Source organism: Azolla caroliniana, unplaced genomic scaffold (genome assembly GCF_043228905.1).
Source record: "Azolla caroliniana isolate FFs.n. ecotype wild unplaced genomic scaffold, voAzoCaro1.0.p SCAF_1, whole genome shotgun sequence".
NCBI classification, from domain to species: domain Eukaryota; kingdom Viridiplantae; phylum Streptophyta; class Polypodiopsida; order Salviniales; family Salviniaceae; genus Azolla; species Azolla caroliniana.
Window position 1 is genome coordinate 31,223,499 of NW_028230436.1, and position 16,590 is coordinate 31,240,088.

Genomic DNA, 16,590 nt, shown 5'->3' on the forward strand with positions numbered 1-16,590 from the left:
ATTCTATCTGAGGTGTTGGCATCCAGGACGCTCCCATGACCTATGATGGCTGGTGGCAATGCATGGGCTAGATCCCCAACTGGACATGGTCACATGGCTAGAAGCTCCAGGATAAAGACGAGGAACTGGAAATGTGAGTGGAAGAGGAATGAGGAGAAATGTACAGGACCGATTTCATCAGCACCATGCATTGTGAACAGGAATGTCACGAGCCACACTTTCTGGAGAAGAAGAGACACATCACGGACTCTTCATTGGGGTGATTATACAATTTGGGGGGCCCTGGTTGACTATCAAGCCCAATTCCACTCTTTCAGGTCATGAAATTGTCGATGGGGAGGACTGGCGATTTAGTGGGCCAGACTATGTGATAGTCACCAAGAGAAGATCAGATACTTAGGAGCTACTATGGTTCCAATAACGGATTTCAACTGGTCTTTGGAAGGCCAAGGCAGTTGACCATGGATAAGTGTTCCATAAGAAACCAAACACTTGAGAATAAGCATTCCTGGAACAGTTGGTAAGAGACCTCTGAATATATACCCAACACTCAAGCGGACAGCAAATAAAGAGATAACTATTGACCAAGGTCGCTAAATACACAGGAATTAAGAGGTTAAATAATGATCTGACAATGCCAGCTTAGAGAGGCTTGATTATGCACCGTCAAGAGATGATTACAACATAGTATTCAAAAGAAAGAAAGCATTTTAATTTAGTGATCCTAATGAGCGATGGCTGCTTGTTTTATATCCTCCATACACTTGGAGTCATAATAACTGAAGAGAATACCATAGGTGTTGAAACTTGCAATCAAATAAACATCAAGAGAAAACCAACAATGACATATAAGAACTGTGTTTTTGCAACACAAATTTTTCCAATAGGATTTGATGAAAACAGAATTAAAACTTCACCATTTTCAGAGAGCAAATTCAATTCAGTACATAGCTGAATTAATAGCTGAATTAAACATAACTAAGTGTTATCATTTTCTTTTTTCATACAAAAATGTCCTCACATAATTAGAGAATCCAGTAGTTCATCAAACTACATGGGAGGGGGTAGATTCATTTCCAACAACATTGGATTTAACAAAACCAAGAGTTTTCAACTCTTGGAGAAGCTGCTTTTCTGCTTCTGCCTGGACAACACCCAAAGAAATGCAATTTATATAGAGACGATTTTTCATAACTACAAAAATGTAATCACTACTCCATTTTAAGTCATACCTCCAAGTTTGGAGAATTCTTTGGAAGGTTGCATGCTAATACAATGCTCCAGCCAGTTTTAAGAGCTGTTCAAAAGGATTAATGAGTTTCTTCTCTAGTAAAAAAATGTTTATTGTCTGGAGGAGGTCAAATACTTAGTCTACGTGCAATGCTGGCTCCAACATTATCAGCACTCCCTCCAATTAAAGTAGCCAGACTTGGCGTTCTATCCTGTATAAACAATTGTAGGACTAGATTGACCCACCTCATAACCATTGTAGGACTACATGTTCTCTCAGAAATTCGCATGAACTTGAGAACTTACAAACGGTGTTGGCATGCTCACATATAGATGACCAAATTTTGCAGAATTGTATCCAATCCAGATGTAAAGCTGAAAGTTCAAACTGAGGTTACAGATGAGATTGTATATGCACATATGAAACAAAATGGTAAACAGCATGATATACCAGTTGAGAAACATATTCAAATAATAATAGCTTCGCAACTTGCTTTGGAAAGTGCACTTGAGAGATCTATGTATATGTATGTAGATACTATAACCTATACATAAAACACTACGAGAGAATGGACAAAGCAGCACGTCTTCAAGTTAGGGAATACTCATGAGAGCTCCTATTTGCCAACATATTCGATTACCCCCATCCCATGTCTGCATTATACCTTCACAGGGCATAGTGAATGATGTCTGCAGTGAGTGCTCTATTGAAATCTCTACCTAGCATTGGTTTTCAGGAAAAGGAGAGAGACAACAAGAAAGATAAATAGTCTCTAGTCACGTGGTGGTCTGGGGTGCACCTAGAACTTTGTCAAGAAGACACAGGATAGTAAGCTCGGATTTGTAGACACAATTGGATGCTCAGGGTTCTTGAGTGGATATCCTCAACATTTAGACATGATTATCATCTTCTTCTTCTTTACAATGCTGGTGGACTATCTTTGCTTGGTGGATGTCATTTACTGTTGGAACTTGAAGCTGATTACAAAACATGGAATTCAAATTGCTCAACATGCCTTCTGCTTGGACTTCTATGCTACGGATTACTGTACCCTAGGACCCTAGGCCGAGGAGTAGCTGGCCATGTATAACTGAAATTAGTCTGAAGACAAAAGGTACACTAAACAATGTAAACATAGACTAGATGATCAAGTTTAAGATATACTCAACTTTTTCCTTTTCTAAGTATGTAGTTGCTCCAATATCTCACATTTATTTTAAAATACAACATTGTGCACACACCAAAGTAGCTTGGCATTCAAATAAAAAGTTCATGTGATTTAGATTATTTGTACATTACAGAATATACATAACACAACCTATGTTACTTGAGCGACAACCTTAATTGATTCCTTGAGATATTTGATACACGAACAAAAGTGTTGATGAGAGTAGATACCCCCATCTGATTGATACAAATATTATACAGAGTAGTTTTGGCGCTCAAAATATTAAAATATATAAAATTATGAAATACCTGTTTTTCAAGTTTGAGGATTTGAAAATGCAGCATGGCATCTTGTGCTTCTATTGAAAAACAATGAAGAGAGTGTTGAGAAGAACTAGCAGGTGAAGATGTCTCTGATATGCCCATATCCATACTTCTAATGCTCCTACAATTCATTAGAATACAATGTAAGAATTAATTAAACATTTCAATATGTGATGAAAACTCAGAAACATATACTCGGACAACATATGCATGTGAGATTTAACTAGCAAGAAAGGGGATTTTCTAAACAAATCGGCCTCTTTTGGTTCACTTTACAGCTATTGTAAGGTAATCTTTAGAACCTTCTTCCAAGAATATAAGAAATGAAGGGTTGTGATATTAGTTGTCAACTTCAATCATAAAAAGTGTTTGAGATTAAATCCAATCCATAACTACAAAAAATGACACTTTGGTACGAGTTATTCTTCTAGCAAACGCACATTCTCACGAAATGGACGTAGAGTGTGAAGAATACCTGAAAATACCAGCGCTGCGACAATTGCTCAGAGAGGCTAAAGATTTGTTTTAGTTTAAGGCACAGGATTAACAGCTTCAAGAGCCCCTACTTTTTTATCAGGCATATAGGTTTATACAACTCTAGGTTCAATCTGTCGCTTATTATACAATAATAGAACAGGAAAACTGAGGCCACCTCGACTAAACAGATCAAACCGACATTTCTTTTTAGCAGTAGAATGAAATGCTTTGGGTAGCTAAGGAAATGGCTTATTTTGCAAATCAACTGCGTGTAGCGGATATGGAATGATGACGAAGTTGCTCCCCAAATAGGGGTTCCATTTCAGGACGGGACAGAAGCAGAGGTTACTCCGATGTACGCGAGGTGACGAGAGGCATGATCAAAGGAGCTTTTGTTTCACAATCATACAGCAATTGTCGTGTGAGAAAGAGACAGGGAGAGGGAGTTAGGGAGACAGAAGAATTAGGGTTTTTTGAAGAACCATGCATACATAAACAATGGACCTGCAGAGAAAGTTAGGGCGGTTTCACACCAGGTTGCTTGTTCTTTCATTCAGAAGTTTTATTTGCATGTTTGGTGGTGCCGATTGATTGTCTGATTCCCTTCCTTCAATTGAAGCGTCCACCAGCTGTGTACTCGTGCCCAATTAGTTCACAACCATGGATGCCGAAATGCACAAGGCTCTAAGAAACAAAGCAAAACTTGGGAGTTGGTGAACCGTCACACATCTCGGATGCTGGTCCTAATTGAAACGGGTTTGGGAGACTATCTATGTTGATGGTTATGAATCATCAACATTATTCGAGGTTGGTCACATTGCAAACCAACTTTTATAAATAAAAAAAGAAAGAGAACGGATGCAAAGCTTAAATTCTGAAAACACGTCCAAATAGAGTGTTTGTTGAGATGGACGAAGATATCAAATGGTTATGATTATAATGGTTAGGAAGCATGTCTGCAGTCATTCAATGCACATGGAACAATTTTATTTTTGGCACATCACTAGTCTTCTGAATGCAGATGGAACCATTCTTTGTATATGCACTCATGGGAACTAACATAGAATTATCATTCATTGGAAAATGGAATACCTATAGAAGGCAAAGAGAAAAGAACAGATTTGTTTTTAAGGGCGCAAAAGCAAAATAGTACTAGGACTATCACAAAGAATCACAACAATCAAGCATTGTCTGTGATTCAAATGAATTAATTGGCTGTGACAAGGTACCTAACAATTGTCAGACTCATCCTCACCTCTGCCCTCACATCAAATCAAATACTTAAAACAGGAAGCTATACATGTATAACCAGGATGAAAATTGCCAAGTTCATGAATGTATTGAGTATGATTTGTTGGAACATCTAGAATTTCCAAATTGTTCTCTCATAGGTCATTGACATTAAAATCAATCTCAATCGCTATAATTTATATTTAATGAAAACGCCAACAAAAAATACTGCTAAAAGTTAGATCACATGTCAAGACTCGACAGGTTAATAATTACATGTTTACTCCATAAAACATTTAATGAAGTAAAAATATTTCATAACTTCACTAAACACATTAGTACCTAAGCACCAACTATAACAAATCATCAATAAATGATGGTGGGATATGAAACCACAGCACCTATGGGAAAAACAAAGATCACCATCTGGTTGGCAACCATATGGTTCACTGCCACATGACTGTTGCAAAGGGAGTGCAAATCCATAAGCTTTCCTCCCCTGATTCATCTTGCCTAGTAATTAGGAGTGTATTACCCACCACATTACTCATTGTACTGGCATTAAATTTGTTGTATAGTACACAAATGCACACTGTATATACACCGAATAATTAAGAAGCTCTGGTCCAATGCCACAGAAGCTTCTTTATCTACCTTTGTGGTGGATCTACTACGTTTATCTGCACCTCACTTGTGCAGCCATAGAAGAGACCGCAGGATAATTTTCCATTTTCCATCTGCGAAAGGATGGAATTTTCACTGAGATTACACCTGTTCTTTGAACTGTTGTAAACTTCCAACTTTCGCATAAGCATATTGCAACAGCCTACGCAACCGTTGAACTATTTCACAGTGGAATGGCAAAGCAGACCGCCTAAATGGATATGTTGGACTGGCAGTTAACCATGAAAGAGCTTGTAGTTCTGCAGCAATCACTTCTACTATTGATTGGGCTTCTGAAACATGATCAAAACCTCCCTCTGAGTTCATTGATTTATTAAGTTTTGCCTTGAGCATTGGATCAGTTCCTACATTGCTACTTGCACCGGTATGTTGTTGCACGAGCGGAGCAACAACACTACTCATATGGCCATACAAGCCAACAAAAAGTGTGGAGGGCCATTCATCGCTCGACTTGCAGAGCATTAATTCTGTTCTAATCGAGGGAATTGTTTTTGAAACGACAAACGCCGATCCTACCATTGTAGCCGAACCACTAGCGTGTAGGAGCTGCTCAACAGCTGGAGATTCTGATGTAAGACATGTTGGTAACTGCAGGGGAAAGTTAGACATGAAACGCAATCCATGAGCTGGCACAAACAAGTAGGATACTGCTGTTGATGAGAGTGTCTTTACTGAGCCAATTCCACTACCCAAAGTGCCTAAGACATTTGCACTACTTGAGTTCAGCCAGCTTGATGAAGGGACTCCTTGAGGTCCCCCTAACACAGAAGTCGATTGCGGCACAGTATCATTGAGCCCCACCATCTGCAAGGAGTGATCTAACATAATACTCACAAAGCTAATACTATGCACAAGATGGAAAATCCCTCTGGGTGCATCATTTTGTCCTAGGGCCTGCTTTCGTAGAATACTGGAACCCAAGTCATTTTTGGTGAATGTAGACGGCTTGTTCCGTGACATGAAAACTGAGGAAGAACGTCCAGGGGAAGAGGGCATGCCACTGGCGAGGGCCATATTCCTGTCACTTAGTGTACTCACATCTTGTGGCTGAAGTGAACTGTTGCTTCCCATCATGCTACTGTTATCAACTTGTTGCCAAATTTGCACCGGCCATTTTCTCACTTCATTACCTCCAACAGTGCAGACAGCTTTCTGCCATTCTGCACACAAAGAAGACGCCTTAGCAATTATTACATTCTTTAATCAATAAAACAGATCCAACACCAGGATTACCTTGACATTCAAGCTCAAAAAATGAACCTATACGTGTAATAACCATTGCACGAAGCTTTGCAGAGCCCGCCGTAGTAGCCATGGTCATCAACTGACATCCATGTAAAAGCACTTGAACAAATAAATCATGCAACCCATTTGCCTCGAATCGGCTATCCCCACATCCACCAGAAACAGGGAACAAATGCACATCTAATAGCTCCCCTCTGGCATCAGTCCAAACAGATAGTAACCACTGCCAATTCTCAGTCCAACCATAGCAGCAGTGTAAATTTGCCACCTTAAGATTCCCTCCTTTAAGGTCATCAAACCCACTGTCTGCAACCATACCATGTACAGCTTCAGATGACCCTGGATGAATGCTTACTGAAGATTCATCAACCCCGCCGGAACGTGAAGGAGAGAATCCAACACCGCAATCCAAGGAGCCTGGCTCTGCCAAGATGAATACAGGCTCAAACAGGTATCTGAGACTCTCTTGCAGAAACTTTGAATTGTCAAGAATACTAAGTTCATTTGATATTACTTGCTGTTGCCAAGGGCTATCCCAATTACTTGGCCGAAAAGCACTCGAATCCAGAAGAGATTCATGTCCAGACAATGCATTGGTTGGTCCCGAATTTCTTCCCATACCACCATCCTTCCACATGCCAGATATGGCTGTGCTGGCTTGCAGAGATGAGGGACGGTTCCTTCCAGATTGATTGTTAACTATAGTCCCCTCCGTGTTGCTGGATAATCGTGGTATACGGCGAATCTTATTATAGACACTAAAGGCCACTTCTTTGAGGGAGTCAATATCTACAGAACCAGGGTTGGCCAAGTTCAGTATACTTTCTGCTGTCAGTACTTGCAGAACGAGCTTTGAAGTAGAAAACCCAACTACCCCTTGAGATTGTAGATTTGCAGAATCATCAGCCAGCACTGAACTCCGTTGCTTTTGACTGGATATGTTTAATTTTTTTTGTTTTTCAGATATTGCAATATTGTGCCCGATACTTTGACACACAACAAGCATGGTCTGAAGAACTGCATCTGGATCTGATGATGGGCATATGACATAGTACACCTGTTTGAAAATCTAGGTTAAATTGATCAAACAACTGTGTAAATTCTTCGAAGAACAAGATGAAATTATGAACATACCAGGCAAGAACCGTTTTCAGGTTCTCTTTGTGTAGCGCTGCTACCCAGAGAAACTGGAAGAGTTTTACAAGCTTTGCTAACAGCTTTTAGATAGTCGAGGCAGTTCCAAATCTTGCTGAAAGTTGATGCATAATTACTTGAAGGGCATATCGAGCTTAATTTGCTATGCTGTAGTGATACCTGTGATGGAAAATCTATGGGTACAAAACCAGCAAATGTATGCTTCCCAGATGTGGAAGGGAAGCTGCCATGTCCAAATACCATGTTAGCAGCCACGTGTGTGCCTAATCTACAGGTCTCATACACTGCAGAAACAACATCAGCATTTGTTTTTTTGCGGTGTTTAGAGACCTCAACAGAAACATTTGAAACTATAATTCCAATAAACAAGAAAACTCACCACAGCCCAATTGTTGAAGATAGTCAGCTGTAGCAGATAAAAGTGAGTCTACTCGAGGGCATAACACATAATACGTAACCTACACAAAATTGACCATATCCAGATCTTAAGACAAAATCTTAACACTGGACTATAGTGATTAAGCTCTGGCAGCCAACTTACAGGCTTTGCTGTTGCATAGGGTTCAAATGGTGCCTTCTCCCATAGATGAAGAGTGCTAGAAGATACCTTAAGCCAGTCATCTTGATACCTATAACCAAAACAGAATCAGGAGAGTTAACAAAAGACATCCAATGGAAATCTTTTGACATGTGTGAAGTAGTCACATTACCCAACAAGTAAACTGGGCATGGGAAACGCCATGATTGTTGGTCCATTTCGGCAGCTGTTAAAATGAGCATCCGTTTCAACTGAACCCATCTCTTGGGCACCTCGTCTATTGCACCCATCATCTGACAGAGATGACCCTTCCATAGCCCAACTACTGGCCCTGCGAGTCCCACTATCAGTGGGCTGGCTGTCAATATCTTGTACAGAAGACTTCATACCAGAGGATCCAGTTGTACATTGCGGAGGAGTGATAGGCTCACCCATGCCAGCAATAACAGTGCTAACTGTGTCCTTTGAATCACTAGGAGCATTATCAATTCCAAATGGCTCATTAATGAAAGCCCGGCCCCTTAACCATTCACCCAAACTTAAAGGTCCATCCAAATAAGCATCCCCAAAGGCAGTAGCCATTGCAACCCTCATGTCAGACTGTAACATTGTAGCTGCAGACGCAGCTGATATCTGCCAAATGAGAATAGGAAGCAATTGTCTTAGAGCACTGTACTTACCAAATGGAAGTCATAAAAAATATGCACAAGTGCCCACCTCATCCGCCAATGGATCTATGAGTTCAACACCAGCATTGTCCAGAAAATGTGAAGTACAGAGCATTCCCCCACATCCTGCATGAATAGCACCTGGACCACAGACAGATTTACGCCGCTCCTGTTCTTCGCTCGTCAACCAGCCATAAGGGCCAGCTCCACAGTCGCCATCAAATGCAGCATCAAAGGGTACAGAGGCCTGCTGAATCAATAGAGGAAGAGCATCAAGAAGCTCCTGACAATGGTTCAGTTTCAAAGTTGATGTGGCATTCGCTGGTGAATCCTGATTTATAGTAGCCGCATTGTCTATTGAACTGCTCACAGGAGTTTCATTCCATGATGGCATTCTCGGTGGCTTAGGTGTTCCCACAGGACGCCAGACACCCACACCAACATTAGACAATCGTGATGCATCCTGGATATCCTCATCTACATCACCTGCAATACGTGAAGGTATATGATCCTTCTTTTTCTTTTCTTGCTGATTGACTAGAACTCCTTTGGTAACTAATTTGCCTGAATCTGAAGTACATACTGAATCAAAATGGGATTCTTTAGTGTTTTCCATTACCAAGTTTCGAATTTGGAGAAAAGAAAACTGTACAAGAAAGCAATCAATCAAGGTAGCAAGCATGGTAGTTGGAAACTGTCTTCTCCGAGTTTTGTTAGAGGACCTTTCTGAATAATACGGACCAGAATCTGACCATGTATTGTCAAGAACAGGTATATTACTTCCTAATAGTGTTGGTTTATCGAAAGTGGACTTCACAACCAAACCCGTTAATTTGGAGGCAGGCGATGATTTCTCAGACAAATAATTGAGTATTGTATCATTACCCTTCATTTTCTTCATGGAAGAAGCTGCTCTTTCCAGAACATCATAGTGCTCTCGTTTTCTTTCAAGGCTTTGAATCTTTGGAGAAAGTGGTGGTGTAGCACTGTAAATATAAAGATCTGAACCCTTGCCATTTGGTTGAAGTTTTTTTGAATCAGGCACATACACACTCTTAAATATTGACTGCTGATGTGTATAGCGGTTGGGCAGGGATACAGGCTCATAACCTGGCGCTAGAAGTAGCATGGCTTCAGACTTTGGCAATGAATCAACCATGGAGCTTTGGTATTCTGGTATAACATCAGGAGTTTTTATACATTCTTGCAGTTCTGGGGTACTTGATGGAACACATAAAACTTTCACATCCTTTGGTGCTAGAGGCCGTTCTAACCCCTCTAAGGTAGGTATATCTAGAATAGGCAAGAGCATAGGGTCAGTAAAATCTAGGCAACCATTTCCTGGGGAATTTATTCCATCAATGCAATCCGTCAAGGGAAACATTAGTGCCTGAGACTCAGCTGTGCCAGGAGGCTGTACAAGCAGACAATAAACCACAGGTTAAAGACCTTGCTTGAAATCATAGAAGTAAGATCATACTATCTAAGAGATCTGTTGACCGATAGCATTCTCATGAGTTTACCTCTCCAAATTCATCTTCAAAAAAATCACCAAAATCGCCAAACTCTGCAAGAATATCTGCATCATTCTCAATGTTCAGAGCTCTGTCATCTTCAGGCCAATCCCATGGTGTACCTGCTTGACTACTTGCAGCCTTCGGGGTGCCTATTCCTACATTAACCAAGCCTGGTCCATGAGTGTCAGGCTTGTTCTGGTGAGACCGAGCCATATCATTTGATACTTCCCCACCAGAGCTCAAACTTCTCTTCAATGGGTTTAACGCAGAAACTTCATTGTGCGCAGGTCCTATAGATTGCACCCATTTGGTTACAGCAATATCCTAAATAAATAAAAAACTTAATAGTGAGACCTGCTACCATTACATATATCGTTATCACACAATTATTTTGGGTCTATTGCAAAAAGATATGATGATTGAAGAAAGCATAGATAAAAACATATTATGCATAAAACACCTTATCCGTGTTCAGAGAGAAAGAAATTTGTTTACACTATGAAAAGTCTATTAACTGCAGCAAAATAGATTATCTATGATTATCAAGATTGTTAAAGGATTTCATGACACACTCAAAAGCATGATACCTCAAATCCTTTTATGTCTTCTACCATCTGTCTTGATGAGGGATTGGTCTGCTTCCCTTTGGAAGCAAGAGACTCAGCATCTGCTTCTAATTCTCCTGGTGCTTCTCCAGGTTCACCATCACTATTACTTGTGCTGCTACCATGGCTACTGCTATTGTCCAAACTGCTACCTCCACTGGTGCTTGTGTTGCTGCTACAGCTCTTGTTACTAGGACTTCTGATTCCATGCAAATTATCTGTGCTTTGATGGATGCTATCAAGATCACCATCACTGATTTTATACCTGGATTTACAACTTAAAATGTCAATAATAAATCATTAACTACCAAAACCCAAGATACATCAACCCTTATATAATACAACCGTGATCCATGCTTGTTGACTTTTGATCCAGAATGAACATCCTCCACCCAAGATGTGCCTGTGCAGCTCTGTAGCCAGCACCTGCATGTGATCATATTCTTTTATAAAATGACATTCAGTTTATATTTTGGTCAGATTGACTATTTAGTGAATGGTTTACCTCTTCAAAAATATCCTGGATGGCACAGCAGGTAAAAGAGGAACAAGAACAGCATCGGGAGAATAAAATAGAGTACATGAAAGATGAGAATCAGATTTTTCATCACCAGAGTCCTTTTTCTCTGAGCTGACCACCATATTCTTTTCTGAGTGAAAATCTCTATTGTAACCAGGTCTACTTTGACCAAATTTAATTTCAGCATGAAGGCCACATGATGAGGTTATACAGTAAGGATAAGATGAGCTTATGCCAATAGATTCTTCAAGTTGTTCATACATAGCTTTTCTCTTGCTGCAAAAGAGTATAGTTTGATCAGATCACTACCTCAATACAGATGGAGTGCACACATAAAGCGCACATGGCAGAAAACCTGATTGATAATTCTCTGTACCTTTCATAAAGCATATGAATTAGTTTACTTGAATAGCATCCAATCAGTTTCCCGTTCAGACCATTCGGTGCAACCACCACTACAATCAGGAAATAAAATAACACTACTGAGGTTTTGTCAAGACTAACATTCCCTGGCTACCAGAAATGCATAAGAATACACACGCAAACATTGGAAATGGAAGACTTGAACAAGAAAATGAAGAGTTTCTACCTCCTTGTGCATTAAGTTCACCCAAAGATTTATCATGACGAAGCTTCAATGACATTTGAATATCGTCAATGCAGAGTGAGCGGACTCTCCTACAATTAAGATCACAGTTTGAAAATTCAGCGAGTACTTAGTATGAAACAACTATTTTGAGTGTTGTAAACAGTTGCTTCCCCATGTAATAGTCATGAGGGTACCTACTTCTTCTGAAGAACAAAATGTACAAAAATGGCTTCCTCACTCACTGTGAATGTCACTTCACATGTGGGCAATGGTCTTCTGCAAAATAGCACAGTAAAACCTAAATAATCTCTTAAACATACAAATTCTACAGTTAACTAGCTTTGACAAGATATAAATTAAGAAATGAAGTTAAATACCTAAGCTGTGGTTCACTTGTAGAAAATGATTTGCATTTTACAAATATATCTCCAAACCGCATGTACCCAACACTTCGTAAGCCTCTATAATCAATTAAAAGCTCCGCTGAAGACTACAGTCAATATAAATTGATAAAATCTAGTAAACATAAATATATTCAAATTACCTCTCTAACCGGTTTCTCAATGCTTCACAAAGTGCATAAGACACCTCCTTTGAAACTTTTGGATAGCACCATAATCCAGAATCAACAACTGCAAAAACAGTAGAAGGCTATTCTTGAAAATCAACAATATTTGAAAATAAAATCTTACTAATGAATGATTTGCCATCTCTGGTCACCAATAAGATATAATAGTGTAAGTTGAGGAGACTCTTAATACAACATGATGAGTGAATCGTAGAAAATTTTATTAAGTTTTAAACATGATGAGCTATTCTTATGTTATCATAATTCCACAGAACTTTTAATAACATATTCAACTCTAGTTACCCAGCCCTAAACCCTACACATATTCTGCCCTAATCTAGAACTTAACATGAGTATTAAACCCAATGACTTTTTCATGCTTTAAATGAAAATGGGCAATTCTTAATTATAGTGCATTCATACAAAGGGTTTCTAAGGTGTATTGATCCCATACAAATGATCTCCCATAATGCTGAATACCCATTTTAAAACTAGCAATGGAGTTTTGCAATAAGCAATAATGAGAAGGAACCAACCTTTGAGGCCATTAATAGAAGATTGTATTGCTGCATTGATGTTTTCGTTACGACCAGGAATGAACAACCAAAGCATAGCATTTGATGCTACAAAATTGGAAGAATTAAGATTTCATATTTTTAGTGATTAATTTCTTTCTTGCCTCTCTTCAGCACACTGCAGTCTAAAAGTATACCTTTATGGGACCACCCTGAAGTGTCACTTATCCAAGCACTTAAATGTCCTTCTCCTTGCAGTCTTATGTGTGCATTCAGAACTTTATTTGCAATGTGGACATCTGGCCTGCATAGCATCAACGAATAATGTGATGATTAGTCCTAAACAATATGTCTCTTGTTAACAGAACATAAATAATAGCATAGCATTTCAAAATGTATAACTCTGCACTCTTTTAAGATCTCATGACCAGAACATATACCATTTGTCCGAGGGTGATGTCACATCCTCATCTGTGGCAACCAGCTGAAACCAGGATATCTGTCTTAGACCACCCTATATTAAACAGTGAAATTTTTGAGTCATTATTATCATTCCAATTTGGCAGGGGCATGAAGGAGATCATATAGTTCCAAAAGCATAGGCTCATGATGCAGAAAATAGAATATATGTAGAATCAACTATTGACCACCCACAAATGCTTAATTTCCACACTCTTAAGTACAGAGAGATTATTGGCATACCAATCTAAAGACATTCGTTAGCATATTTGCTATCTTGGCTACTTCATAAATATGAAGTCATCCTACAACAAAATGAGAATTTGTTAAATTCCATAGCATTAAACAACCAAGAAATTTAGTTTGATGTCTAAATAGAGAGTGTCAGAAAACAAGCATGTGTAACCTGATAAATGCACAAAGTTGTGGCATAAAATGAACATTTTAATTCTATCCCCAACATCTTCCAGCTCATGATCAATTACACATCATCAAACGAAATTTCAAGTCTTTTTGGTCACATTACAAATTTTCTAATTTGTCATTTTTTATATCTAAGAGGACTACAGAACACTAGATCTAATTAAGATTATATAAATTAATCAATATTATAAAGACACCATTAGCACAACAACATAGCAAGTACGAAATGAAGGAAAATGAGATCACATATAGATGATTGCAGCATGCATTTCTTCTGCAAATAATAAAATGCCCATACACAATGTTGATATCTTGGCTGCTATACATTTACAAATCCTGAAACCATGACACAAATAATGATATGTACAAGTTTCACTTAGCTTATGTATTAAAATTGTTCCAAAATCTTTTCCCTCAAACAAATTTATGTGCACAATTATGTAGAAATAGATTATCGTAAATGGTTTTTCTACTGGCTAAAATACTTTTTCTTGCAAACACGTTTTAAAGCTTAATTATCCTCCCCAGTGAGAAACAGAGATATGCTTGGTCAATACAGATTAGCCCACATCACCATCTCTCAAACAAGGGATCAGCATAGATCTTTGTGATTTGAGTGTTAAAAATCAGGCCAAATTTAAGATCTTCACTTATCAAAGACAGTATCAGGATATATCGTTAGACCAATTGATAGAAATTATCCCAGATTTGGATGTCATTATCTCTGGGATAAGGACAAGCGCATAGAGATAAAGAAAGAGAAGTACCTCCGAAGCTTGCTGAGACTGATCAATAACAAAATCGGGTATTGTTTGGGAATCTGTAGCGGCATTGCATACATGACACTTTTAAGCATTTCGTGACATTGTCACTAGTAGATACAGCGGCTTTACTGTGGATAAAACTCTGGGCAGAATGAGTAGAGAGTAGCCCTACCTTTGCAAGAGAGGAACAGTGAGAAAGAGAGAGGAATTCGCCTTCTCAGCTCTTCACAGCAGCTAACACGACCAAGATGATGAGTTCGAATCTCGCCTTCTGTTTCTGCGTCTGTGTCTGTGTGTCCGCCTTTTGCTTTTGCGTCTGTCTTTGAGGTAACACATAAAATGGCCCTAACAATTTTGACATTGAATGAAGAATTTATTATTGACACATAATTTGTTTGAAGAAGAGTGTGGAAGACAAACAAATGCTCATGCTCGGACTAAAGCTCGGGCTCGGGCTCGGGCTCAGGCTCAGGCTCATGCTTGCTTGGACTCGAACTCTGGCTTGAATTTCCATCTGCATAGTTTGGCACCGTCTAGCGGTGGAGCACAACAGAAAAAAAGTCCAAAGAAACAAAAGTGCAACAACGTTGATGCATTCAATAGTTGTGTAATTCCTCCCACAATACCCAATCCTATATATGTCCTCCTCCACTAGAATTAAGAGCATCGTGATGGTTGTTCTACAAATTGAGATGGCCTCGTAGTTGTTCAGTCGAAAATTTTTGCAATGTAGAGCAAGGCGAGAGAGATCTACTTGAGAGGGGACATTCTGAAATGCACGTCAATGGACTCATTAACTCAATAAGTTTATCAAGAGAGGGTTTGGTAAAACATGACAAGGTGATTAGGTCTACTGGTTTTCATTGGGTGGTTCCATGAGATGATTAGAGCATAGTATCTCGTCACATTCCAAATCAATTGGGTTTTTGGGAAAAAATTATTGATGTCTTATAGACAACGTTTATTCTTTAGTCATACCAAACTTTATTATGCCTCTTCTATCATCCCAAATATGAATGGAACCCTATATAAATTTTTAGGCGACTTATATAATAAAACAAATTATTCCCATCATCATGAAAGTTTGAGTGTCAATGACAAAACTATGACTTGGAAGCTTATTTTACATGATATGTTACCATGGAATATGTGTAAAATGATGGAACAAAGTTTACCTCAAGCCTTACCTCTACAACTACATGGATTCCAAAATACATGCAAATGTAGGCCAAAAAGTTTCATGTATTTTATGTTTCCCAATATTCACAACAAGTGCATGTAGCCTCGTGCCTTCTTGTACCTAATTCAGTACTTAAAACTTGGGTAAGCTCTTGTCTTGGCTCACCAGCCTATTATGTCATATGCTTTCTTAAGAAGAGATTGCTAGCAAAACTATCATATATATCACATATACTACAAGCTTGAGAATACAATAACATGATGAAGAGATGGTGTAGGTGCAAACAATGCAACTACAAGTTGCTCGATAAGAAATCTACATTGTTGAAGAGTTGTATAGAAAAGTAATCATATTTAATGGAGAACTTCAAGCAAAAAATGAAGTTTAGCTTTGGTGAACACCATGAAGTTTTGAAAATAATGCATTGGTAAGAGAGGATTTCAAGAAACATTATGGCAACAATTCTCAATGTGTGGGATGTATGTAGTATCATTTGTATAGAAAAATCATTGCAATATTTACAAAATCACTAACATCCAATCTTGCATCAATACAAACTCTCATCTTATAACATTTGGTTTATTCTCAATCAATGACAGATTGTATTGACACCCACAACCTAAAGCACCAACTTTACCACTAAACCATCATGCTCCTATTTTGCTATGTGTGAAGTTAATTTTTGCTCGTAAGAAAAGACCGTGGTAAATACATCGAATGTTAAGGTGTAT

General features: G+C 38.8%; 2 protein-coding genes across 5 annotated transcripts; both read right to left on the reverse strand.

The window, feature by feature from the left end:
• Positions 1-964: 964 nt before the first annotated feature.
• LOC147869713 (uncharacterized) lies at positions 965-3,731 on the reverse strand. Its single transcript, XM_087332304.1, has 6 exons — positions 3,198-3,731; positions 2,708-2,843; positions 1,537-1,605; positions 1,367-1,442; positions 1,233-1,297; positions 965-1,144 (listed from the first exon to the last, which is right to left on the reverse strand). The coding sequence occupies exons 2-6, from the start codon at positions 2,828-2,830 to the stop codon at positions 1,046-1,048; spliced, it is 432 nt and encodes a 143-aa protein (XP_087188430.1). The 5' UTR covers positions 2,831-2,843; positions 3,198-3,731; the 3' UTR covers positions 965-1,045.
• A 942-nt stretch (positions 3,732-4,673) lies between these two features.
• GCT (RNA polymerase II transcription mediator) lies at positions 4,674-14,996 on the reverse strand. 4 transcript variants are annotated; one of them, XM_087332331.1, is made up of 21 exons: positions 14,852-14,996; positions 13,736-13,797; positions 13,474-13,547; positions 13,231-13,337; positions 13,055-13,141; positions 12,495-12,582; positions 12,328-12,411; positions 12,149-12,223; positions 11,951-12,039; positions 11,738-11,816; positions 11,347-11,637; positions 11,187-11,267; positions 10,824-11,106; positions 10,243-10,560; positions 8,769-10,133; positions 8,224-8,684; positions 8,055-8,142; positions 7,893-7,971; positions 7,493-7,797; positions 6,347-7,415; positions 4,674-6,273 (listed from the first exon to the last, which is right to left on the reverse strand). In XM_087332331.1, the coding sequence occupies exons 2-21, from the start codon at positions 13,757-13,759 to the stop codon at positions 5,195-5,197; spliced, it is 6,126 nt and encodes a 2,041-aa protein (XP_087188457.1). In that variant the 5' UTR covers positions 13,760-13,797; positions 14,852-14,996; the 3' UTR covers positions 4,674-5,194. The 4 variants fall into 4 exon arrangements, with proteins under 4 accessions (XP_087188457.1, XP_087188442.1, XP_087188449.1 ...); XM_087332316.1 differs by having other exon boundaries at positions 12,149-12,226; XM_087332323.1 differs by lacking the exon at positions 14,852-14,996 and adding an exon at positions 14,683-14,702 and having other exon boundaries at positions 12,149-12,226.
• Between the last annotated feature and the right edge of the window lie 1,594 nt (positions 14,997-16,590).

Bases quoted from the DNA above. Each gene is read 5' to 3' on its own strand.
- LOC147869713 (XM_087332304.1), bottom strand. From the start codon at position 2,830: ATGGATATGGGCATATCAGAGACATCTTCACCTGCTAGTTCTTCTCAA. The intron at 1,606-2,707 runs GTATTTCATAAT...TTGAACTTTCAG, and splicing joins TCCTCAAACTTGAAAAACAG to CTTTACATCTGGATTGGATA. The intron at 1,443-1,536 runs GTAAGTTCTCAA...TTGTTTATACAG, and splicing joins TGAGCATGCCAACACCGTTT to GATAGAACGCCAAGTCTGGC.
- GCT (XM_087332316.1), bottom strand. From the start codon at position 13,759: ATGCTAACGAATGTCTTTAGATTG. The intron at 13,338-13,473 runs GTATATGTTCTG...GATGCTATGCAG, and splicing joins ACATCACCCTCGGACAAATG to GCCAGATGTCCACATTGCAA. The intron at 12,583-13,054 runs GTTGGTTCCTTC...CTGTTTTTGCAG, and splicing joins TTCTATTAATGGCCTCAAAG to TTGTTGATTCTGGATTATGG.